This window comes from Corvus kubaryi, unplaced genomic scaffold (genome assembly GCF_017639235.1).
Source record: "Corvus kubaryi isolate FWS band 111438036 unplaced genomic scaffold, C.kubaryi_AGA036_p1.0 37398, whole genome shotgun sequence".
Lineage (NCBI taxonomy): Eukaryota > Metazoa > Chordata > Aves > Passeriformes > Corvidae > Corvus > Corvus kubaryi.
Genome location: NW_024581137.1, coordinates 7716269 through 7740816, shown reverse-complemented (window position 1 = coordinate 7740816; position 24548 = coordinate 7716269). Strand labels below are relative to the sequence as shown.

General features: G+C 39.6%; 1 protein-coding gene across 3 annotated transcripts in view; it reads left to right on the top strand.

Moving 5' to 3' along the window:
- TPK1 (thiamin pyrophosphokinase 1) overlaps positions 1-24548 on the top strand; it is a 309265-nt gene that overhangs the window by 128743 nt on the left and 155974 nt on the right. For all 3 annotated transcript variants that reach the window (XM_042043467.1, XM_042043466.1, XM_042043465.1), the window contains one exon: positions 16676-16748. In XM_042043467.1, the coding sequence (XP_041899401.1) occupies positions 16676-16748 (73 nt within the window). The remainder of the gene's footprint in view (positions 1-16675; positions 16749-24548) is intronic.

Here is a 24548-nt window from a genome sequence, read left to right as displayed (position 1 = left end):
AATATTCCAACAGCACGTCGCAAATGCGCAGGAGGATCCCAAGGTCACAAACTCCTTTCAGAGGTTAATTAAGTCTGAAGGAAAGGTATTCTGTTGTAATTAAATAGTAATGAATGAGAGGCCAGGAATATTTGGTGCATAATGCAATACCATGAGGCAAAGCCAAAATCGTCTGCAAATTTATTGTTTTATTTCGTATTCTATTATAAAATACCCTTGGGTGTCGGTGTAATTTTTATTCTCCAACTTGCCTATGACAGAATGGGGATTAAGTGGTCAGTGCTGTCATGCATATATGTGATCGTAATACACCTCAGTAGTGGTTTCAAGAACTTTAATAGCGTTCCCAGTATGTTGAAGAGGGCTTTCATCAGGATTGTGATGCCTTCCCATTCTGCAGGATCACATTTTTAATCAGAGGGGAAAGTGCTTCCTTTGCCACGTTCACACTGGAAAAGCCATGGCAAGTTTTGACTTCTTTTAGTAGCATCAGCAGAAATACAATCATACTCATGACCCTGTTTAAGAGCTCATCAAAATTTCCCTTTTAGTTCATGTGCTTCTGGGGTTTAATATATCCACCTGTTCAAGTGTGTTAGGCAGGATCCTGGCATAGGACCATACACAAGTTGTCAATCCAAGTGTAGATTTTTCTTTATTGTTTTCCCCAACCTTCTTTGTAAATTAGCCAACATTCCAACATTCACACACTGGCTTGTTCCATTTCGTTAGCTCCGAAGAGTGAATTATTTTAATCTCTAAACATATTATAGGAATCTAGAGACCAAAAGCATGAATTACCAGTAGGTTGTAGCTTTAATTCCTTACTTCTGTGTTTTAAAAGTAATTGAAATTATTTTCTCATCTGAAAGTTGCATTTGTAAACTGTTTTTCCCACATTGTAAAAGAAACAAATGGGGAAAACTGCTCCTATGTACTCCTTCTTGGAGCTCTTCCATGCACCAACATCAGCCAGGAGTACAACTGAAAAGAAATTGCCCTTTGATTCCACAGCTTGGCCTCTGGAAAAGCTGCACTGGCTCATGAATGCTGCAGCCTGCCCTTCTAGGGCCTTGGACCTGGCTGCGACCTAATGGCTTGGAACAAAGATATTTTCCACCTCCCTCTCTATCATGGCCATTCCTATCTAGGTAAGGGAGGTGGTGTTTTTTAGATTTAAAGAGCCACATTGCCTGAAACTTCTTATAGGATCCCCAAAAACTGCTGCAGTGTCAACTGCACCTGAGGTTCATTGCTATGTAGAGAGAGTGGGTGTGCTGTACCTCCTGGAGTACCTGGAGCTGAATTTAAAGGCGGGAATGGTCCAAAATCTTGGCGCCTTTTTATCAGCATGTCAGTCCAAATTCCAATTTATTACCAGCTGGCTGGCTGTAGCTGGCTGGTGCAGCCTTGTTTTGCATTGGAACTTAACAGGTATTTAACAGCCTAGGATTTAGGCAATGCTTTGCTTACAATGAAGTAAACTTCTCTGTTAATCTTCAGGAGGACTTTCCGCTTCTCTCCAAGAACAATTACTAAAGTAACCTCAGCGACAGTTTCTCTGCTATTCCAGTAAAATATGTGTCTCTTACTTCATTATCAGGTAGATAGGTCTAATCCTCCTAACTTTACACATTTTTCAGAAACTTATCAACCTGAGAATTAATGTCCTACTGGTATTAAAATGTGTGGAAAAAATTATGTAGTAGTGAATTTTAGACTGAAGGAATGGGCCACACTGTCATTCAGTTGAATGACATCTTCTGTTGAATGACATCTCTAATGATGGTTACATTCCATGTCACCTGTGGTAGTCTTCAGGCTGCTCCCAGAGCATCTCAGTATACACTAATTCAAAGTGTCTGATTCACAGCTCATCTGTGCCCAGTCTTTTCCAAAGCCTTTCCAATGCTGCATCCACTCAGAGTTCTCCTCTCCCTTCTTGTAGTGCACATGGTGCAGATGGCAGCAGGGATATTAGACCTCTGAATATCTTCCCTGAGGAACAACTCCTCTCACTGTATATAAAGGGAATCGCTTTTAATAAGAGCTCATCATTGCACTTGTATTATTTATAGGTAAATCTGTGTCCTTAAGATCTAGTTCTCATCCTACAAGAAAAGTTAATTAATGTGTTGAAATTTAATAAAATACTAAGTCAAAGTGGTTATGACAATAATAGAACTTAGTAGAATAGCAGGTAAGGGTTATATTTTTTAATCATAATAAATTGTGACACTCATATGGGGATATTATTACATTTTTTTTATAATAAGCAGGGAAACAACAGCATCAGAATTGACATTAAATTTTTTTCAGCTACTGCATTTGATAGAAAATTACTTCTGCAGAGGCCAAGACAGGGATTTTTTTGGCCTATGTGTTACTTATTGAGAGTGAGGGATTTTTTTCTGAGAGTGCTTTTAGACCACATAGACAAAAAGAGGAAAAGAAGGAGGATCAAGGAGGGGAGATATGACAGCTGGTTAGGGGTCAGTAGCTCTGACCGAGGAAGCTGTGACTGGTCTGGAGAAATGGTCCCTAAAGGAATCGCCTTCCCGAGGCCCGGTGTCTTCCCTCAGCTGCTGGCAGGAGGGCCCTTGCAGAGGCTGTCAGCTCTTTAGTGATTATCAGCTCGTGATTTCAGCTCAGCTCTGCAGGGCAGCCTCCAGGCCAGACCAGAGAGAGACGAGAGGCTCGTGTGGCTGGTTCCGCACGGAAGGTAGCTTTATTGTTGGTCTGTACTGCGGCGAAGGGGAAAGCCCAGGACGAGCTCACTCTCCCCCTCACAGGGGTAGAGGGCTAGCTTTTATAGGGATACAGGGGATGGGTGTCAGAGGGTAAAGGCCAGTGGGTTACAAACAATCTGCACAGGGTCTCCCAGAGGATTCTGGGTCTGTCTTCTTCTCACTGTAGCTGAAAAGTGGCTGCCTTCCCAGGGGGATCCTGCTGGGAGATTGCTCAATCTCCTTATCTCAGCAGACATCCCTCCAGGGCAGTGGCTGGGCATACCCTACAGGGAGAGATTGAGAACAGAGAATTCTATACTATCGTGTGTATGTTTGTAATGTTTCTAATGCCTCAATCCAGTGCACAGGTTTTTTTTTTCTGTGATTGCCACTTACAAATAAGCACAAATCTATACATTGACCTGCCTGGATCTTCTATCTGTCAGGTAGGTAGTTATCTCAGTGCTATCATTTGTGCTCTTAAGTAGCAGTAAACGAAGTGCTGCAGATACAAATGGGAGGACTGGCTCAGGTTCTCTTCAAACCTTCCCTCCACAGTATGATTTCCTTGATTTTGATGAAACATTAATAGGGACAGCCAGCTTAAGTAATAGGCAGATGGAGTTTGGTAGGTAGATCCCAGCCACAGCCTGGGTATTAAAAGCTTAATAGCACATGCCTGCTTGCTCTGCTGAAAATACACTGTAGCACCCTAGTCTGACTAATGGGTGGGGGGAGATGGACAGGCACACACATTTGTTTCTTGAACACACTTAAGAGTCTCATATGTGAAGTTGGCAATGTTCTGGAAACAAGCACAGCAAGCACTGCCATTATAACTACTCTACTACCAGTCTCTGAGCTGTTCTAAAGCTAGCTCAGATTTATATACACTTCAGTCAACCAAGTTCTCAATGTAGCCTTGGAGACCCTTCACAGTGCCCTTAAATTTCTCTTGGTCATGCTTTCAGGTGCTTTATTTTTCCTTTTTTTTCTCTTTTTTTTTTTGTCTATGGTTTGTGTTTAGTTGGTGGTATGTTTTTTTTTTTTTTTCTTAGCAAAGATTATGTGGAAAATTGCTCTGTTTTGAATGTATTAAAATATAAAAAAATAATTTTACATCTTCTTCTGCTCTACCAATTCTGAATGTAATGATGAAATTGCTTCTAAGCTTGAGTTTTGCATTGGACTCCATGTGTGTTGTGACTCACCAGCTGTGTTGCATGTAGCTGTATTGGTTTCAGATGGAGCTGATGCAGAGCTTCCCTCCCCCGGTTGTGTGTGCCAGGTGAGTCTGTACGTGTGCAGGTTTGAAGGATTGGGACCTAGTGAGGATTTCAGCACATGCATGCAGATTTCTGGTGCTTGTTAGTGACAGCTGTGGTAACGGCTTCACAGTGGTAGAAATCTAATGTGATCTGAAGGAGGCATTACTTGCGGACCTTGACCTCTTGCAAAATTTTGTTGCCTTGATGTATTTATCATCCCTGGAATTGTTCAAGACTAGTCTGGATGGGACTTTGAGCAACCTGATATAGTGGAAGGTGTCCCTTCCCATGGCAGGGGGGTTGAAACTGATGATCATTAAGGTTCCATCTAAGGCAAATCATTCTATGATTCTGTGAATTCTCCTGCAGTAGGACTGCTAACATAAAAACCAGCACAGACTCCTGTGATTATGAAAGCCATTTTATGTTGTGCTGAGGATCAGTATTTCCTTGGTAAAATTAGTTTGATAAGCAGAAGGTGAAATTTTGGTAGGTCAAATGAGTACTGTGTGTCCATGGTAGTCACTCCACAGGTATGAGATAAAGTCTGAAAGGATGTGGCTTGCTTTATTCTTTTAATATTTATCAGCTGTGGGCTAAATTGTGAAATAGTTAATATAAACTAGATCCTTGGCTTTTGTAAATTATCTTGGCTTGATTAGCTGCTGATCAGTTATTCCAGCTAAAGATAGGAAAAGATTGTATCTTCTGAATATCCCTGTGACAGCTGGTGCTTTCGAGGGGTGAAGGAAGCTCTGAGAAGCAAGAAGGACTTCAGGTTTTGACATGGTCCTTCAGCCAGTGCAAAATTTAGAGTTTTTTCCCCTAAGGAGCATTTCCCACCCTTACACTGGATACCATGGCTGTGTAATTGCTATGTCTTCTTTTCAGATTAGCTACCTGGGGAGCTGGAGGGAGCTTCCCTGTGGTGGTGATGGTAATGGCTAACTTCTAGAACAGGCTTTTTTTTTCCAGGAGGCATTGGAAGCTGTGCTGACTGCCAGGAGGAGGAACCTGACTGCAGCTAAACTAAAGGAGAATGTTAACAGCTAGAATTGCATTTCCTTTTACTTGGGAGTCTTTGGGAAAGCAGACAGCCCGTATAGTGGCAGGGTGACACTGCAGCAGGTTTCCTTACATTACTATATTTCATTACATGTAGGTTTGTTCACTAATGAGCAGTGGAAAGAAATAATGATTTATGTCCGGCAAGTCACTGTCAACCAGACATCCTTTTGCATCTATTAAGGTGCAGAGCATAGGTATGAACTTACCTGCTTGGTATAGCAGTTTAAATGTTTTACAGAAGAAAATGTCAAGAGAGCTGATTTTTCCCTAGGTGAACACATTTTGTCAGTCTCTCATTCTTTATCCCTTATAAAAAGTTGAACAAATAAAACCCTGCTAGAAAAACTATTTCAGTTGAGTACATCAGGCTGTGATCAGAAGGCAGATTTATTGATACATGAGAGTAGCAGCTTTATTTTGTTTCTTAATTTCATCCATATGTCAAGTAACTATAAAAGGTGGTTTTATTCTTTAATTAGAGCTTTATCAGAGGCATTTTAATTGCAGCTGTGATCATGAAAATGGTTGTTTGAAACGCTTTTAATCTTGTGAAAGAGAGAACTGGCTGTGTGTATTCATAACTGTAAACCTGCTGACTTTGTGAACTAAATTATGGCACTGGTACCTTGACTCTGTAGAGGTGGTGACACAGTCAGAAAGGCAAAGCAAGGATTAAAGTGAGTAAGATCTCTGCCAGCTGCAGGAGCTTTACCCAGCTGTGATGCTCCAGCCTACTGAAGACAGAAACACTGGTATACTAAACAGTTTTCCACCAATTCCTTCAGAGCTTGAGGCATACCTTTCATCTTTTCAATTAGTACAAACCTTAAAAGCATTTCTGTTAAACTTTGCAATACACTGTTGTCCAAATCACAAGTTCCAGAAAGTGGAATAGGGTCATGCATTGTACAGCCAGATTGTGTAGAAATTGGAGAATCCTCCCTTGAGTTTTTCTGATGAAAGGGAGGGTGCTCTTTTGGTAGAGGTTACTCAGCATCATATAGAGCCCAACTCTCATTTTGTATGCGCATTTATCTTCTGCTGTCTCTCTAATTAATGCTGCTGTGCTGTGCTAGGCAAGAGGTGCAGGTACCTTTTGAAATGCTAATGCTCTGCTGGAATATCCTGGTTCTCTGTCAGCTCTGGAGAAACTGCAGCAGAGGTCAGCAGCAGAAGGTTTAATAAAACTTCTGCCTCCCAGTGACTTACCCAGCTTCAGCCATATAGAGACAACAGACTTCAAACAGCTGTCTGCTGTTATGTGTCGTTTCTCCATTCCTTGCCACGTGGGCTCACACCACCTAAAAACATGAAGTGATATGTTTTGTTCCTCTGTGTAGTCCGGCTGTTTTCAGGATCCTCAATGCATTGTTTCTCTGCAAAATATTATGTACCTTATCAGCGTAAGGGCTCGAAACTTGAAGGAATCATATTAATATGTTTAAGGTACTCAAGCACATCTTCACCAGAAATAAAAATGGTTTGCTCAGTCGTTCCTCTACAGGCAATCAGAGCCTAGGATAGGAAGCATGTTCAATAACTGTACAGAATCAACTCTGCCTTTCAGTAATTTTGTTGTAATCAGATGTTCTGGTTTTCTCCTGAAGACTTCTTATCTTCTGTGTAGGTGTTTCTAAAGTAAATTTTTATATGACAATTAACTTTCATGGCTGGTCATCCTACTTATCTAAGTGTAGAGGTGTCTCTTTTCTGGCCACAGAATATCCATCTGTAAAATGATGTGTAAGTGAAAATCAGAAAAGAAAATGCAGGCCCAAACAGGAGCAGCATAATATAGACTTTTGAAAACCTGCAGATTTCCTCTTGTCTGCTTGGAACAAGTGTCATAGGTTAGCAAAGCATAGTCCCGGAAGTGATGTTCTTGCAAAGGGGTGCTTACAGCTTCCTCTAACCTGACAGAACCTACCAGCTGGTCAGCTTGAATATGGACAATTCTTTAAGCCACTTAAATTGTGACCGCCTCTGTGATACACCCTTAAGAATAGACAAAGCCTGGGCAGAGCCCTCTCCCGTTTCCAGTGCTGGGACAGGTGGCTGCGGGCCCCGTGTGGGAGCCGGCGGGCCTGGCCCAGGCCCTGCTCGGGCCAGGCCACGGCCATCCTGAAGCCAATGGGCCCTGTTCCACCTGTGGACCACCCCCCCCAATCCCCCATCCTGCTCTGTGCAGATGGAGTGGCTCAGCTCCCCTTCTCCAGTGCAGCCAAGATTCAGCTGAAGCTGCACCGCTGTCCAGCAAAGATCATGTGACCAACAGCAATAATCGAAATTCCAGCTGCAAGGCCGAGGTGAGATTAACCCTTTTATTGCTGTGAAGAACTGAAAACCTGAGGGAGGAGAAAGAGGAGATGCTTAAAACTGAAATTCTGTTGTGAAGCTATGATATATCAGAGTACCTGTTGTAATTTCATGAAGGCATGGGGGGGTGGAGCATTCAACTTGTACTTGTGAGCAAAAGCACCTGCGCTGAGATAGGCAGATGCTGATGCAGCTGTAATTTGATGAGAAGTTTGAACAAGGAGAGATGGAAGCGATGAGGATGCTTACTCCACATGGAAAGGGGAAGACCTCTGTTCCTAGAGATGCTCCCAGAGATAGTCCTAGAGATGAAGATGAGGAGGACCCTTTGCTCCCAGGGAAGGAGGAGGGCCTCTGTTCTTAGAGATGAAATGCTCCCAGAGATGGGTGAAGAGAACTTTTGTTTCTGAACAGCTCAACCTTAAAATTGTACCCCAGTAATTCAAGAGTGGACCCTCGAAAGCAGTTGTGAGAAAAGCTGCAAGTCGGGGAAGGGACTCACATGCGAGCAGAGAACCAACCCGGGTGGCTGGCTCGTTGTGATAATGTTTTCATAGCATGGGCAAGAGACACTCCTCCTCCTAAATGGACTGAACAAGGTTATTATGGAAGTGGTAAACAGACTGAACATCTCAAGGGTTGTCTTTTTACATTGTCAGTGGGAGAAGGGAGAAAGGTGGGGGGAGGAGAAGAGTTCTGAAGGTGTGGTATGATTTTTTTTTCCCCCTCTTTCTTCTTTTAGGTCTGTTAATAACTTCTTTATATTCTTTCAAGTTCTGTGCCTGCTTTGCTTTTCTCCTAATTCTTATCTCACAGAAGGTAAACAGTAATGAGTATTTTGGACCAAACCACTACACTAAATTGGTGTTTCTGCCTGGTTACAAACCGAACCCACTACAACAAGTTACTCAGTAAGGGGATAAATCTCTTCTCATTGCATTCATGACTCATTCTGTAGAAAGGGCTCTAGAGGATTTCTGCTGCAAGCTACTTACTTCAGTTTCTAGCCTGAAGAAGCAAAGGGCATCTTTAAGTTCAACCTCCCTTGCAAAGATGTTCTTTCCTGGTTTTGTAAGTATGTAAACAGATGCTAAATTTGGGGCAGGTACTTAAGGTACTCAGGTGAGAGTAAGTAAAGTAATAGAAGCAAGGAAATCCCAGTGAATATCTTTCACATGTAACTTCTTACTCTTTGATTGTGCTTGACTTTTAAGTGTTCTTAGTGGTGTGAAAGCTCACAGAAAGGACACCAAGAGTTTAAATACTAGTCTGACACTGAACCGTGCCATAAATCAAATTCCTCCTGATGGGAGAGAATTTTCTAAAAGTCCTTGCAAGGAGTTTCAAAGATAAACCAAGACTTTTCCTTGAGTTTCAATGCTTCCAGATAGTTGTTTATTAAGTCTTATCTGAAGAACAGAGCCACTAGCCTGACCCAGGTACAGTATAGAGCACAGAAAAGCAGGAGTGAAGTCTCTCTATCAAGATCTACACAGCCTTTTAAAGATATTTTGACCAATAGTTACTAAAAACATATATTATTTTCACTTTTCTACCAGTTATTCAGTAACATGGCCAGGAACTGCGGAATTCTCTATCCAATCATTCCAAACTACTTTTACTGCAGAACATGGAGTAGTAGAAGAAGGAGAAGAAGGTTTAGAGATCAACAACAATCCTCCATTTTGATATTTTTTACTCTTATCTATTTACTACAAAGAGAAGCCCAAAACCTCTAAATTTTTCACCCTGTGACAATCTTACATAGTAGTCTGTCACCTAATTCACACCACTGTATTTTCTAGTTCTTGTCTGATCGTTGGTAATTTTTTCCAAGGTTGGAGGCTAAAACAGTGTTGTTCAGAGGGGTAAGAACCCTTAAAAAAGGCAGAGAAATATTCTCGTCACTCTGGGTTCCTACACTACTCATTAAAACTGACTTTTAAAATTGTATAGTTGAGTTTTCAAGCCGCACTGTAGGCGTTGTTAGTAACTCTGATTAGGTGGAAAAATGTAATATGCATGTTTCTAGAACTTCTGGGAAAGAAGAGTAATTGTTTATCTTGTCTTGGAAAAGTGTGTTGCCTTGTAGCAGCAACATCTAACTTGGGTGGCACTCCATGAAGCCCTGAGCCTGCTGTGGCTTCTAGTGCCACCTTTTTGAGACTGGTTTCTAAATGTGTTTGCGTAGTTTGTGACTGCTCTAAGTTTACCACATTTTAGATCACATCCCTTTCATTCTTCACAGGCAGTATAAAATGTTAATAAATAATTTACATTTCTTTAATGTAATGGCTGATTCTCCTCAATTTTTTTGAGCAAATTCTGCCATCTGTTGCTTTGACATGAAGAGGGAAAACCATTTTGGGTGTCATGTCAGCCTCTATCTTCTCAGTGAGTCAGAGAGCCTCACCTGTCAGAGGCTACAGTGCTGATCTTCTCCCCCCTTTCCTCTGGCTTTGGGTCCCTGAAGACTGGATTCTGGCACTTCCAGACAAGTATTTATGCTTTGTTAGCATTCAAAATCATGTCCTTGTGGGTGACTCATGCTGAGACACTGGGGCGTTTTCTGCCACTGAGTTAATGTGCTGCCCTGAACCGTGCTGCCCTGAGCCATGCTGCCCTGTGCAAGGATAAAAATTCACGGCTAAGCTCTCTTCTTTTGAATTCCTTTTGCCATGGGTCCAACAGCAAGGCATGGTGCTTGAGCCTGTGCAATGCTGAGTTGTGCTGAAGAGTTTCAGCTTTAATTTGCTCTAAGATCATGTATTGCTGCCAGGTATTCTTTATTTTAAGAAATACTTCAGTCTATGAGTAATAAAAACAAAACTACAGATACTTAGCAGCAGTCCCTGAGAGTTGCTTGTTCTGTGCACACTGGGTTTTTCATGAAGTAGATATACACAGGAGGATGTTCAGCACCATGGAAAGCAAGTGAGCAGTTCTTAAATCTCAGAGCATGACTTTATTTCATACAGTATCGATTGCAACTGGAGCAAAGTTTCAAATACTGACTATTAAAAAGAAAAATACAACAGTTGTAGCTGTCATTAATACGCATCTTCGTCACTGAGGGATAAGGTTTTGAGGCAGGGTGTAAGCTTCTTCAGATTTGTAATGATAATGGGAGGAAGTTGGCTCTCCCCTGCAGAAGATGTCCCCCTGATGTGTGCTTTGCATAGCAGTTTGAGCTGAAGGTAATATGTTCTTCAATTTATTTTAGATTTTTTTTTTATTATTTGCAAGGTGACACTGCGTACCAGACAAGCATAAATGAATGCATTATTGCCTTCATATCTTTACACGCTTTTATCTTTTTCTTTAAATCGTAGGTTTTGCAAATGAAATAATACTTACATGCTCTTTAAACTAAGCTCTTTAAAAAGTAAGGAAAAAAGAGGCTGCTTTTCAAGGTTGCCAAATATTTCAAGTACTTTTAACCACAGAACTATCTGACTGTAATATGCAGATTTGCTAACAGTCCGTGCAAAGAATTCAGGTTCTCTGTGTGTAGCTTGATGTATGCATATACTTGCTTTCTTTGTTAAATTGGTGTTTACAGTGCTGTCATTGTACCCCCTCCCTTTTTTTTTTTTAAGTCTTATTAAATCATACCTGGATTTATTGTAGTGTGCAAAATGCTATTCAGGAATTGTTTTGTATAAGCAATTGTATAATGAACATTAGGGTTTATTAAGGTCTTTGAAGAAGGCATGGGAAATTGTTGGGGATTTTTTGTTGATGTTTTTTCTCTCCAAGTTCATACAGAACTAGAGCATCATTGTCAGTGCCAGCATACTACAAACACTGTATAGTGATACGGGAGTCTTTGGGGATCAAAATAGCAGTGATGAGAACCTCGGAGTCAGAAAAAGTAAGCCTTCTGACTTCAAGAGAGTCTTGATTGGAAAGTAGAGGGTGGACAAGCTAAGGACTGGGGTTTAGCTGTTTTTTTAAAGGCCTTATGGTAATAATAATTTGTGGAATCATTTGTGGCATTTTTTCAAGATGGATCAAACCAAAATTCTTTTCTATGTCCAGTTTGAATTCATTAGTTGTATTGATATTTTAGTGTTTGGCTTCTGAGCTGCAGGTGTGACCCTTTCTTGTGGTAACCTTGCAGGTAATGCGTGAAGATATTTAGAGGTTGAATAGACATTAAGTCTGAATATATCTTACTATCTGACATTTCTCCCTTATCCAGAAACTCACCTCTGTACAGCTGCTTGGAGCATCTGAATATGCTGCTCTGAGACAATATATAAAAGGTGTCTGCTTGTGCTGTACATGTCTCTGAGAGTTAAGAAGGTACTTTGATCTTCACAGCAGATAACAGTATACTTTTGACAGATTTAAACAGATTTAATGCCTTTCTGGTGAAAATAGCCCTCACTCTTCTTGTCAAGATGTCAGAAGGGCAAGCTGAAAGTGCACCTTAACAGTTAGCAAACTTAAGAGTTGGGAGCATTAATTTTTGTTTATTGGGGGTTTTTTGCTAAACTTTGGTTTTAATACTTATCCTGAAGTAGTGCTAGAGAGTTTTATCTTCTGTATTCCCAAGTACTAGATGCTTACAAAAGACGGAGCTGACTGCTTCATCTTCAGTTTGCAGCATTTTATCGTCACTGATTTTTTTTCCCCAGGGATGTAGCTTGTGTGTGCCTATTAGTCCAGGGTAAAAGACACCCATTTTTAAACTTATTTTTAGTAGTGAAGAAAAAACACAGGGAACCGACTCTGTGCCCTCAGATGATGCAGCTGGGGGACACACGGTTTGTCTGCATGGGATTATTTTCTGTGCTGTAGCTGAAGGAATCAAAGGGTATGCATATACTGCCTTTAAATGGTCATGTCTCTGATGTTAAAATTTGTTTAAAAAAGGTTAATTGCATGCAATTATGTGCTAAAGGAGCTGCATCACAAGATAAGTCAATAGTACTAGGAAGCTGTAACTTTGAATTAATGATAGAACTGAGTAGTTATGCCCAAGCATTTTATTTAAGAAGGCAGCATGGGATTTTTGGTATAAACTGCTACAGTGTGATGGTTTGGTGTGGGTTTTTGTGTTCTTTGTTTTTCTTTTTCATAACTGTGTGAAAACATATCTTTAACACTTCACACTGAATTCTTAAAGTGAGCAAATAAAGAGCCTGGTATTCTGATGTTTTAAATTTAACACACTGTTCATTAGTGTTGAATATTTAAAAACAATACTGCTGTGTTTATTAGATGTATTACTTGAAGGCAAAAGGCACACTTGTGCTTGTTTAGCATAAGAGCCTCAGAGTTATGATAAGAATCAGTTGCTGCTTTATGGTACTGCTGACTAAAAATTTATTGGGGTATCTGGAAACTATGTCAAACTCACTGGAATATCTTTCTTTCCCCCTGCTTTCCAGCCCAGCATCCTGGGAGTTCATAAAACTGTTCAGTCAACATTCAGCCTTTATCCAATTTGTATAAATCATCTAGCTGGGATCCATCTCCAAACTGCTGAGAAATAGTGTTGTTTTTTCTTTTTAAGCTAGCTAAACCTTAAAGGTTTCATATGGAAACTACGGGGGTTTTATTTAAAAAAAAAAAGTTACATAGGTAAAAGATAAGTAGTCTGGTATGGAAGTGCCTTTGCATCCTTTTCTGAAAGTAATCCCGGCCCTCCTGACTCCCTACTCATTTTAGATGGATGCAGTATGATTCTAAAATACCCTGATGAGGAAAAAAAACGGCAACTCCAAAGAACAACAAAAAGCAACAACCTAAATCCAAACAAAATAAACCCCTCAGCACCCAGAAAAAACAAAAGAGATTGAAAAGAGTAAGAAAAACTCCAGTTGGCCCAAACCTCTGAAGATTTTTTGTTGCCCAGTACCTGGTATTATGCTTCTTGACAGCTCTAGAAAAGACTTGGTAGACTAGGCTGATCCCACATGAATTTTATACTTTCAGTCCCATCAGGATTAAGGATTTGGCTCACTCCTGATATATGTCAATATAAAGCAGCAGAGAATCAAGCCAGCTGAGCTGGTCATGACCTTATATGCATAGTGGTAATTAATAGCTAATGAGACTGATAAAATATGGTTCTGAAATGGAATAGACTGCATCATCTAGACTGTTTAGAAATTAAAATTTTAAATTGCACTAGGAATTAAAGACGTATTTTGCCATCATGGGCAAAAAATTAAACTTCACTAAAGGATGTGTGTTAGATATGTCACTAGAATATGTCATCTTCAATACAGTTATGCATCAGAATAAGAATTATTCATGAATTTGAGTTCAGAGGGCAGGAAAACATGGGTTAGACTAATAGAATACCTGCTGTTAATCTGTACATTAAATAAGGGCAGCTGTTTTAACTTTTATGGAGAGGCCTTTCTTGTTACTTTTTTCCTGACATAATTTCTTCCACTCACATAGAAGTAAGCTCGATGTGTGATTCTCCTGAGCCTGTTCTCCTGCACTAGAGCCTGTACTCAGGAGTAAATACAAAACTATATGAAAGCAAACAAGTGAAAACCAATTATTACAAAATATTCTTGAGTTACTTTAGTATGAAGTTTTTTTCCATATACCTCTATCTCAACTATTTCTCCTATTTCTATATCAGTGATAATCTCTGAGGTTAGTCAGTCAAGGAGAATTCTTCACACAATGAACTTTGTTCACTTGTGTTAATTGGAAAGAGCCTTGACTCAAATCTGTTCACCTGGATCAGGCAATTTGTTCCACAGAACTCAAAAAGGACTGTGTCAAATGCAGCCTTTGACTCTATACTGAATGTTGCCTTACTTTTGTTGGTTTGCATTGTCAGTGAATTAGAAAGAGCAGCTATCCTCCCTCTGGAGATAAAGCAGACTTTTTCTTTCATGTCTGTGAGGCAGACAGTGGAGTTGAGATTTACTAATTTTTTTTTAATTCCTCAGGCATGACTTTCTGATCTTTCCTTGTTTCTGATGTTTCTAAAAGGGAAGGAGAAAACAAGAAGGAATTCTTCTCTTCATGATCATTAGTGGGAGGCCTAGGCATCTCGAAATTTGAAGTTCCCAGCCACAATTTCATATTCCCTTTAGTAATTTCTGGTTTTGTGGTTGCTCCAAGTGAGTGATTTAGAGAGGGTATTTTGAAAATGGACACAGAGCTTGCTGGCAGAGGAGAGATGTTCAGGAAGTGAAACCAGGAGCCCCAGCAGACTCCATGGGAGGTGCAACTGAAATGCTTGTTCCTTCTGTGTGGAAAAATTCAGACTAGCTTTTTGACTGGAAATAGTTTTACTTCGGATGAGAACAAAAACTGTGAAGGAGCACTTGATTCTTAGAAGATACTCTTTTTTTTTGGCTAATTCTGCTCCCGCTTATGTCTCTTGAGGCATTCAGGAGAAATAGTTGATTATTTAAAAGCACTGTGATCTGTAGCTGCTGTAGAGGGAAAAGAAAAAAGAAAGACCCTTTTGGATTTATATATGACATTTCAGTAAGATAAACAGCTTTTTCATCACAGTGGATGTCATTGTCATACCAACCTGGCTTTCCATGACAGCTGGCTGCTGTTCTTCCTGCCCAACCTGCTGGAACACTTCCAGGGCTTGCATTCAGGGACACCACTGAAATGCCTGGAGTGAGTTTACTTTTAATGGCTCTGTTTCAATCAGGAAGAAATAATTAGAAAATAACAAATTGAAAGACAATACCTGCAGGTTTTTAGGCTTGTTGTATTCAGTAAGTATTTAATTAGGAAACTCATGGAAAGGTAAAAACCAGCTATTTAAATTTTAACTTTTGAAAATGTGGTATTTTTTGTACGTTGGAAAGGTCGGTCTTACAATGAAGGAGCAAACCTGATTTTCTGTTTAGTTTTGAACCACACTGATGAAGGCATATGAAACAGAGCACTGAAGTATTTGCATTTCTCCTACTTCATTCCTGTGTCCTCAGTCAAACCCAGTGCAGAAAGGGACTGCACTTCCCACCACTGCAAGTATGGGACCATCACTTCTAGAGGGATTATTTTTAGAATATATCCTTTTGTAACAACCTTAGTAATAGCAGAGAGCAGGGAATTTGAAATGCCGTGGTTGCACATGACCTAACTCACAACAATTGTGCTTACCGGCTTCTGCTGAAGCTGCTTTCAGTTTTCAAAAAAATGGTGGCCAGTGACCACGCGTCTCTTTTGAAATCTCTGTACAGACCCAGAAAATGAAATTTTTGTAAGTTTTACTGATATGAGGATTTTCTAGGCCATGCAGCAGTCTTCTAAAATCATGTGGCAGAAAAAATATGTTCCAATATACTTTGCTCAATTCCTTGTAACTCAGTTTGAACTGGAAACTAATTTGCTGATGAACTCTCATCCCCCTTGTAAAGTATGGTAGCAGTAGAGTTAACCAAAATCACAGCTTTTCTTTCACAACTCAATGCAGCCTTATCTGTTGAAACAGTGGAAACACTCTCTCACCTGTCAGCTGCTTCTTAAAACTCAAGAAATTGTGCAAGATGGTTGCAAACTGTGTTGAGTTTTTTGGGGGGAATGGTGGGTTTTTTCAAAAGATATTCTTACACTGTTCTTGCTGTAGCACAGTGGAAGTTTCATTATGAATTTGATACAAATTCATATAATAAATATTTTTAAGCATTCTGCATTTAAAAATGTGGCAAGATGAGATAAATATCACAAAATTATTTCCATGTGCTTTGCAGCAATATTACTGTACAAGTGATGGTTAGGAGTTGAAATTAAGTTCATGTGAGTTAAAAATCACTGAGCATTTGACTTCCATATTTTGGGAGTATTTTTAATAATCAAGAAGAGTGGAATCAAGATGACATCACTAACAACTAAAATACAAATCCTTGAAACATTTATGGCATACCAGCTGTCCAAGAAGCATCATCATCATCATCTTCTGACAAATGATATCCTCTGACGAATGATGTACAGCACTCAGATATGCTATTTCAAACACTTTGCTGACTGAATGATACATTTGAAAGACATTTGAGAGTTGTCTTTCCAGGACCAGGCAAATGCAAGTCTTACTAACCCAGAGAGATATATAAGCATCTAAGCCACGTGCAACTCCCCCAGCAAAGAAACAATAGATTTACCAGTTTTTCATTTCGTCTGTTACCTTATTTTGTATCACCTCACATCAACTCTTAACATGCTTTTAAGGGACTCATATTCCTTTTAGAAGATTAATGCTTGTACCCCGTAGTACTCTTCAGAAAATAAATATTAAATATAGTAAGATGGATTAATTTTTCATTTCACTGCTCATTGCTTTCCTTTCAGCTTCTTGCCTGACTACATCAGTGGTGATTTTGATTCCATTCAGCCTGAAGTCAAGGAGTACTACAAGGTCAAGGTAAATTAATCCCTTTGAGTTTTTGTGTGATAGAACATTGTAAGATCCAAGCCATTAGTGCTTCCATTGGTCATTAAGTGATTCTGGCTCCATTGCTTTCTTTGAGGCTTCAGTTGTGAAGCACCTGAGAAGCCCAGAAGTTGTGCTCTGTGGCACTGTACTAATGCTTAAAGTGAACACAGGAAGTGCGGTACTGCCCGAGTCCTGCACAGGGTGACTTTTCATAGTATCAGGTGATGAAATAGATCATATGTTGCTAGAGATGACAGCATCTAGAAACTAGGATAAATCTTCCTGAAAAATCTGTGACTTCTTTTGCATGGTGAGATACAGGGAAATAAAGATTAACTTACCATGATTCCCACCTGGTGGGTACCCACATACTTTCTAGAGAGAGTTTTTCTGTGTGCTATTTGTATGATATGACTTTACCTTTTTAGAGGAAAGCTGCAGATGGAGAAATCTCTCTTTCCTCACCCACCGAAGCATTGAATTACAGTCAACTACTTCTGCTACACCAATGGAGTGCCCTCCTTAATGATTTATTGTGTTAATTTATTTCCAGTGAGCAGCATAAATGTAAACTCACTTTTCTTAGTCTTAGGGCTCAAAGTTTTGCCTTTACCGGACTGCTTCGTATTTAACACTTCACGTGCCTACTTGTTTAGGCTTTTGTGATGAGCACGGTTCTTCACCCTGGCATCTTGGACAGCACGTTTCTCCAAATTCAGAGTTTGCCTTGATAGGCCAGCTTACCTCTGCAGCAGGCTGCACTTGCAAGAGGAGTGTTTGATCCTTGTGAGGTAGTTGACTTAGTCTGCTGCTAATTCATGTATGAGAATGAAATTTGCCTAAATTCTTCCCTGATGGACTTGGGATCAAATGGTTAGAACAAAAGGTTTCAAACTGTGAGGTGAAAGGCTCAGGCTGGAGGAGTGTGTAGAGCAGGGTTTTAATCTCCCTCTGGGCACTGGGGCTTTATTTCCACATTCTACCTCATTTTTTAGAATGGAGAAATGTGTGATGGCTGTTCATCTCTAGGAGAACCACTCAAGAAAACTGCTCAGGAATCTTTAAATTACAGATTGGGAAGTGAAAATAAAATACAAAGCTTTGGATTAATACTATTCACTACAGACTAGAAATTCAAGATCTGTGAATAAATGAGTTCAAGAAGTATTTGGACAATACTCTTGGGCACATGGTGTGACTCTTGGGGATGATGCTGTGCAGGGCTGGGAGTTGGACTCACTGATCCTTGTGGGTCCCTTCCAACTCAGCTTCTTCTGTGATTCTGCGAGTCTGTAAAAGGGGAAACAGCTGCACTACTGTGTTTAGCATGGACACGGGCAAGCCCCAGTATCAGCACAGTCTGGGGGATGAGCAGATCGAGAGCAGCCCTGCCCAGAAGGACTTGGGGGTGCTGGTGGATGAGAGGCTGGACATGAGCCAGCACTGTGCACTCACAGCCCAGAGAGCCAAATGTGTCCTGGGCTGCATCCAAAGCAGCGTGGCCAGCAGGGTGAGGGAGGGGATTCTGCCCCTCTGCTCTGCTCTGGTGAGACCCCACCTGCAGTGCTGCATCCAGTTCTGGGGTCCCCAGCACAGGAAGGACATGGACCTGGTGGAGCAAGTCCAGAGGAGGGTCGCTAAGGTGATTACTGGGATGCAGGGATCTCCTATGAGGAAAGGCTGAGAGAATAGGGATGGTTCAGCCTGGAAAATAGAAGGCTTCGGAGTGACCTAATTGCAACCTTTCAGTACCTGAAGGGAGCCTAAAAGAATAATGGAGACTTTTTACAAGAGTATACAGTGACTGGACCAGTGGGACTGGCTTCAAACTGATAGACAGTAGGTTTAGATTAGATACTAGGAAGAATTTCTTTACTGTGAGGGTGGTGAGGCACTGGAAGAGGTTACCCAGAGAAGTTTCGGTTGCCCCATCCCTGGATGTGTTCAAGGCCAGGTTGGATGGGGCTCTGAGCAAACTGGTGTAGTGGAAGATGTCCCTGCCCATGGCAGGGGGGTTGGAATGAGACGTTCTTTAGGGTCTCTTCCAATCCAAACCATTCCATGATTCTGTAATTAATGCTTTTATAAACAGCATGCTGTTCATAGGTAGGTAAGTCCTACAAAACAATGCATGCTTAGGATCATTCAGGAGAGAGAGGGGAGATGGATGAGGTAGGAGCTGGAAGAATACAGTAGGTATTACCCTTTTTCACAGGGATTACTTTTCTGGCCAAAGCATCCTTTTTGTCGGCTCAGTTGCATCTTACTGATGATGTGCAGTTTCCATCTTCTCTATGAACACGTAGTGAACCATTCTTCTTCATACAGAGTTAATATATCTGTGCAAGGACTGGGCTGATAGGCTGTAAAGGAAGCAGTAATGCATCACGATTGCAAAGGTGTAATGAACAGCATAATCTAGCCACAGAATCCTTGCCTGGGGTCTTCATACAAGACTGAGGAAATTGCAGAGAGACTTTAGAATTTTAAGTTTTAGTGTACATGGTAGGAAAAATAATTTTTTGCATTTTTAAATTAATTTCCCATAGTCAGAAAATTAGAATGGTAAATACAGGTGAGTGTCTAAGGAGATCTTGAGCAAAAAATATAATAAACCAGAAAATGGAGAGAGGTGGATGTTTCTTCTCTTGTAAAGCAACATGCTCATTAAAGCATCCTCTGTAGTACAGACAATTTCCAAAGTCACTGTCTTTTAGAAATGCTGTATGTGTTCATGACCCAAAATGTATTAGGGCTGCTTAAAACAGGCTGTGGGAGAACTTCAGGTGAGTAGACTAGTGTAGCACCATTGACTTCAGGGAAGCCATGTTGTCAGGGTTGCTTCCCACACCATCCTTCCTTACCCATGTGCAGATTACACCAAGAGACAAGGTAAGCCACTATCATTAGATAATATTATTGTATTGTTTCAAGTATTCTCTTTTACCAATTGTTATCATTTTATAAAAGCTACCTATATTGACAGAAGTTAATGCTTTGTGACTTTTTTTACCGATCTGAAGATATCATGCCACTGCTTAAGAAGAGTTACTTTTTCACAGGAAAGCTTATGGATGTTAATTATTGAGCTATAAAACATAATCATATGGAAGTGTTTGTGTCAAAGCCAGCCCAGTGTAGTGCTGGGTAATTAGTAGGATGTGTTAAACTCAGTGTACAAAACTAATGGTTGTGGGAAGCATTGTCTATGAGCAGTTGTATCATCCTCACCACACAGTAACAACCTGGCTCTTCATCACACCAGCTTCATGTCAGGACGTTGCTCCTGGACTCAGAAGGTTTTCTACCTCATTTAAGTGATGAAAGCAAGAACAGATATATGTCACTACAGGAATCTTGACATACAGATTCCAGAAGCCAAGGGGTTTTACTGAAAGGGATATATTTAAGCCAGTTGCTCTGGTGTTTTTATTTGAGCAGAGATTACAAGACAAGTGTTTCCATTTTGCCTTTAGGAGGACAATTGCCATTGTATTGGGGAACCTTATTTAAATAAAGTTCATAAGCATGAAGCAAATAAATCCATTTTATCTCTGTTCGGTGTAGTATGCCATAGTGAACAGATCTAAAGGCAAACGTTCTGTTTTGGAAAGTAACTGTGTAACAGACTTCTGAGTGGGATGTGTAAATGAGAAGTTTGGCATTCCTTTTGGGAGGGAGTAAGTAAGTGTGTGTCAGAGTTTATTCAGCTTTACTTTTTATTTTCTGTGGTCTTGGTTTTGCCTCATTGGCTTGCCAAGGATGTACTTGTAGTCTTCTATTAAAATTTATTAAAATATTAGAGATGATTTCCCCCATTTCTTAGAGTGAAATAATGTTAAAACTGGATGAAACTGCATCACAACTGGAAATGAAATGTCATGTTTAAAATTTCTTTTAAAAATCATATTTCACTATAAATGAAGGATAAAGAATAGCATTTAATATTCTTTGTTCTGTGTATTTTCTATCATTGTTAAAATAGATATTGAGAAGAGTTTTTGTACTTTCATGATAAATATGCATGTTCATATGATCCCATAATAGATGCACTGACATTCTTTTTCTGTACAGTCTGAAGTGTATTGGAAATGACACTGCATAAAGCAGGGAGGATTTGTGGTGATATTTCTGTCATTGCAGTTTCATCCTTTTCTTGCTTTAGCTGAATGTTTCTATTATTGAAACCTTTTAAACACTGCTTTGAAGTTAAAGCAGCCGTTTGTATTGTTATGCCTCAAACAAGGTTCTGTTTCTGAAGTCTTAAGTCCAAAGACATTATCTAAAATTACACCAAATCTGTACTTATGCCTAGAAGCAGAAGGTTGAATCCAATGCCCTTTGAAATCCAGGCTATGCTATTTATTAAAAATCCGATTTGGCTTTCTTGCTAAGCAAACTTCATGTGCCTTGAAAGGCTGCTGTAGACTTAGTAGGCTCTACTTCTGATCTGTAATTAAATGCTGTGAACTTATTTACAAATCCACTTCTTTTCCTATTCTCTTTTCTTTTTAAGTCCCATAGAGCTGCTTATTTTTGCAGGGAGTTCTGCAGCTGTAGCACTTTCTCTTTCCTATTTTCATTTCCGGGGCTAATGGTTATCAGGGCTGTAAAAATGCTTAATAGGTAGGGTGTGGGTATTGTATTTTTGTTCCATGATGATGCACCTATAATTAGATTTACAAAATGTAATTTGTAAAACGGATGTAGTGCTTTTGTGTCTCTTTAACTTCTACACTTTCTTGAAAAACTGCATGTTTTAGGCCATGTTTCCTGCTTGCTTTCCAAGGCCAAACTTTTTAATAATTTTATGAAATCACAACGTTAATTGACTTCCCTCGGTTATATTACTATAATTTAAAACAAAGAAAACCATTGAGTTTTTCTGTGACTATTTTAATTCATCTTTTATCCCTGAATGTTACATTTTTTTCTAATACTAATTTTTGATACCAGATGAAATTCGAGATATTAAAATGCTTGACTCATTTACAGCATTCTTATTAGACTGAACAGTTTTCTAAGAAGAACATGGTTCATTTTAGGGCCTGATTCCTTTGTGAAATGTTTTAAGGTTTCAGAAGGAACTGTAAAAATTGTGCAAGTGGATATGAAACAATTCAGTCTTGTGGTTGGACTGGCTACTTCTGCGTGACATTCACTACTTAAGCTTCCAAGCAATCCCTTGTTTAGTATGTTCTGCTGAAGACATCTTTGACAAGTATAAAAAGTGCTATAACTACCTCAGTCCAGCTTCTGATGTCTTGAGGGTGCCTAGTGCCACCTGGATTTCGATCCAAGTTGTTTTTTCCACTGGTGTACATTTATTGAAAGAGCCTTAGTGTCTTAACATAGATAGAGGTTCATCAAGTCAAAATGATTTATAAGTCTGGGGTGGTCCTGTTATTAATAGTTCAAACTGTATATGACTGTATATGCAATTTAGGATTTTAGACTGTAAGCTTTCTGTATGCCATAATCATGTAATTATTCAACAGGAGCTTTCACAAATGGTTCCATTCTTGAATAGTATGTCAGAGGTCTTGTCAAGATTGTGTTTCCAAGTGACTTGTCTAGGTGAATCTGGTTATGTGGATTACTTACTCATGCTAAATGAAAGTAACAATATCTCAATGTTCCAGATATGTCATAAATTTGTAAGAGATTCTGTGCTTGGTGGCACTTTTGTAAAGGTGAACATGACAGACAGTCACACTAGGTCAGATCAAAGGTTCATTCAGCTGGGCCAGTTCAGAATACTGTTGAAAGCAAAAATATTCACAGACGTGGCTTCTTTGATACACTTTTTCATCACCCTCTAATGTATGGCTTAAAGATTTCCTAAGTCAGAACTGGTATTTTTGTGTTTAATAGCTTCATAGATTGATTTAATTTTCCCCAAAATTGGTCTACTCCCTTTTTGTCACAGTACATAGATGAGAATGCAAGTATCCACAAAAAAAAAAAAAAAAAACCCCAACAACCACCACCACAAACCCTTGGCAATGTGTTCCCTAGTTTAAGTGTTTACAGTGAAGAAAAATCTGTTCTTTGGATGGTTTTTTGTGTTGAGCTTTACTTTTTGATAGTTATATTTGAGTCTTCTGAATTCTTGTATTGTGATAAAGAGTGGATAAACATACATTAACCACCTTTTCACTGCCATTCTGATTGTATTGGAATGATTGTGCCTAGTGACTAGCATTCCCATAGGTATGTAGGGGTGTGTGCACAACTAAGCCAGTGGAATATGGCATATGCCATCAAATGTACAGCCTGTACAGATGTTTTATGTCCTGCTGTGTTAATATATGAAAAATGTCTGGAAAGTCCTGTTGAAAAGAATCTTCCTTAAACCAAAGGATTTCAGGACTCTGGGCTTGCACTGTGCTGTTCTTTATGTGCCTTTAAAAAACAATCCCCAAAAGATCTCTGTCCGGTTCTAGATCACTCTTTATGCTTTCACTAAGGTAGCAGGTTACGAAAAACTGTATCTGTTTAAATGCAGATGAGATTTGGAAGAAGAGGGTGGGTAAGTCAAAACAAATTCAGTTATGCAGGCCTGCATCTTTCTGAGTAATGTGTGTTCTTTATATCTGAGTTGCACATTACTCCTTTTGAACCTGAAGAAACAGCTAAGTCCTACTTCTGTACTGTCATTGAGATTCTGAGAGTTTTGAGGTCATTGAGAGCTACTATGTATGTTTATTAGAGCCTGAGTTAGTCCCTCATTTACCTAGGAGGTTTGAGAATTGAATTTGGCCAAATTCTCATTCCTTAAAAAAAGTATTACTCTATTTTCCTTTGCAGTATTTTGCTGCTTGTAATTTAGCTTTTGGAGACAGTATATAGGAATTAAGAGATCAAACTTTTATTAGAGATGGTTTGTCTTTCTTTTGGTTAGGTTTGAAATGACAGTTTTTCAGGTTACGAGTTGCTTGCTTTCTTCTTTACAAGTGCTTTAGCTGAAGCTCAACTGCTTGACAGTAGAATATGCAAGAAAACAGTGCACCATATAACAAAAATGATGTTGGTGGTATTTTAGTCTTGCATCCAATTTCAGTTTAATATTATGTTGCAGTATGAGATTTATTTCTCCCTTCCATTGGTTATGGCCCAAGGAAGGGAAAGGGTGGAATCTATATTGCATTAGACATTGAGTTACTTTTAAGAGTTTTAAAAAATTTAATCTGGTGTTAATCTCTGAAAGAAGTCATTACTCTGATCTGTCAGCCTGTGATGGAGAAAATAACAGGAAAGTTTGAAAAATAGAAATGCATTCAATTAACTTCATTTCTAGTGCAAGGAACAAAAAAGGTATTTTAAACAATGACAGCTTAATCTGGAGAAGGAAATTTAACAGTTATTTTGTGATTAAGCCTCTTCGCACAAAAGAGAAAACTTCAGTGTGGTACTAGAGGCTGAAGACTCAGTTTATAGGTCCTTTTAGATGTAAATGGGATTTATGCATCCTTTTTTTTTGTTGTTAGAGAATTTAAGAGAAAATTGTTCCCAGAGCACAGGGCTCAATGCCCTTGCCTGTGGACTCCTAATTAGAACAGATTCCAGCAAAGCTGCAGAACCCACAACCTCGTGGCTCATCAAATGTTGCTGCAAACTCAAGTTCAGCCCAAATGTCCTGTGGGTTTTATAAACTTGATTCTTTTGTGTGGCAGGTCACGAGCCAGCCAAAGCACAAGTCTGGCCAGCAACAGGTACACAAACCTGATCATTAACCAAGTGTCGCGGGTTCGGTTTGTAACCGGGCAGAAACACCAATTTAGCTTA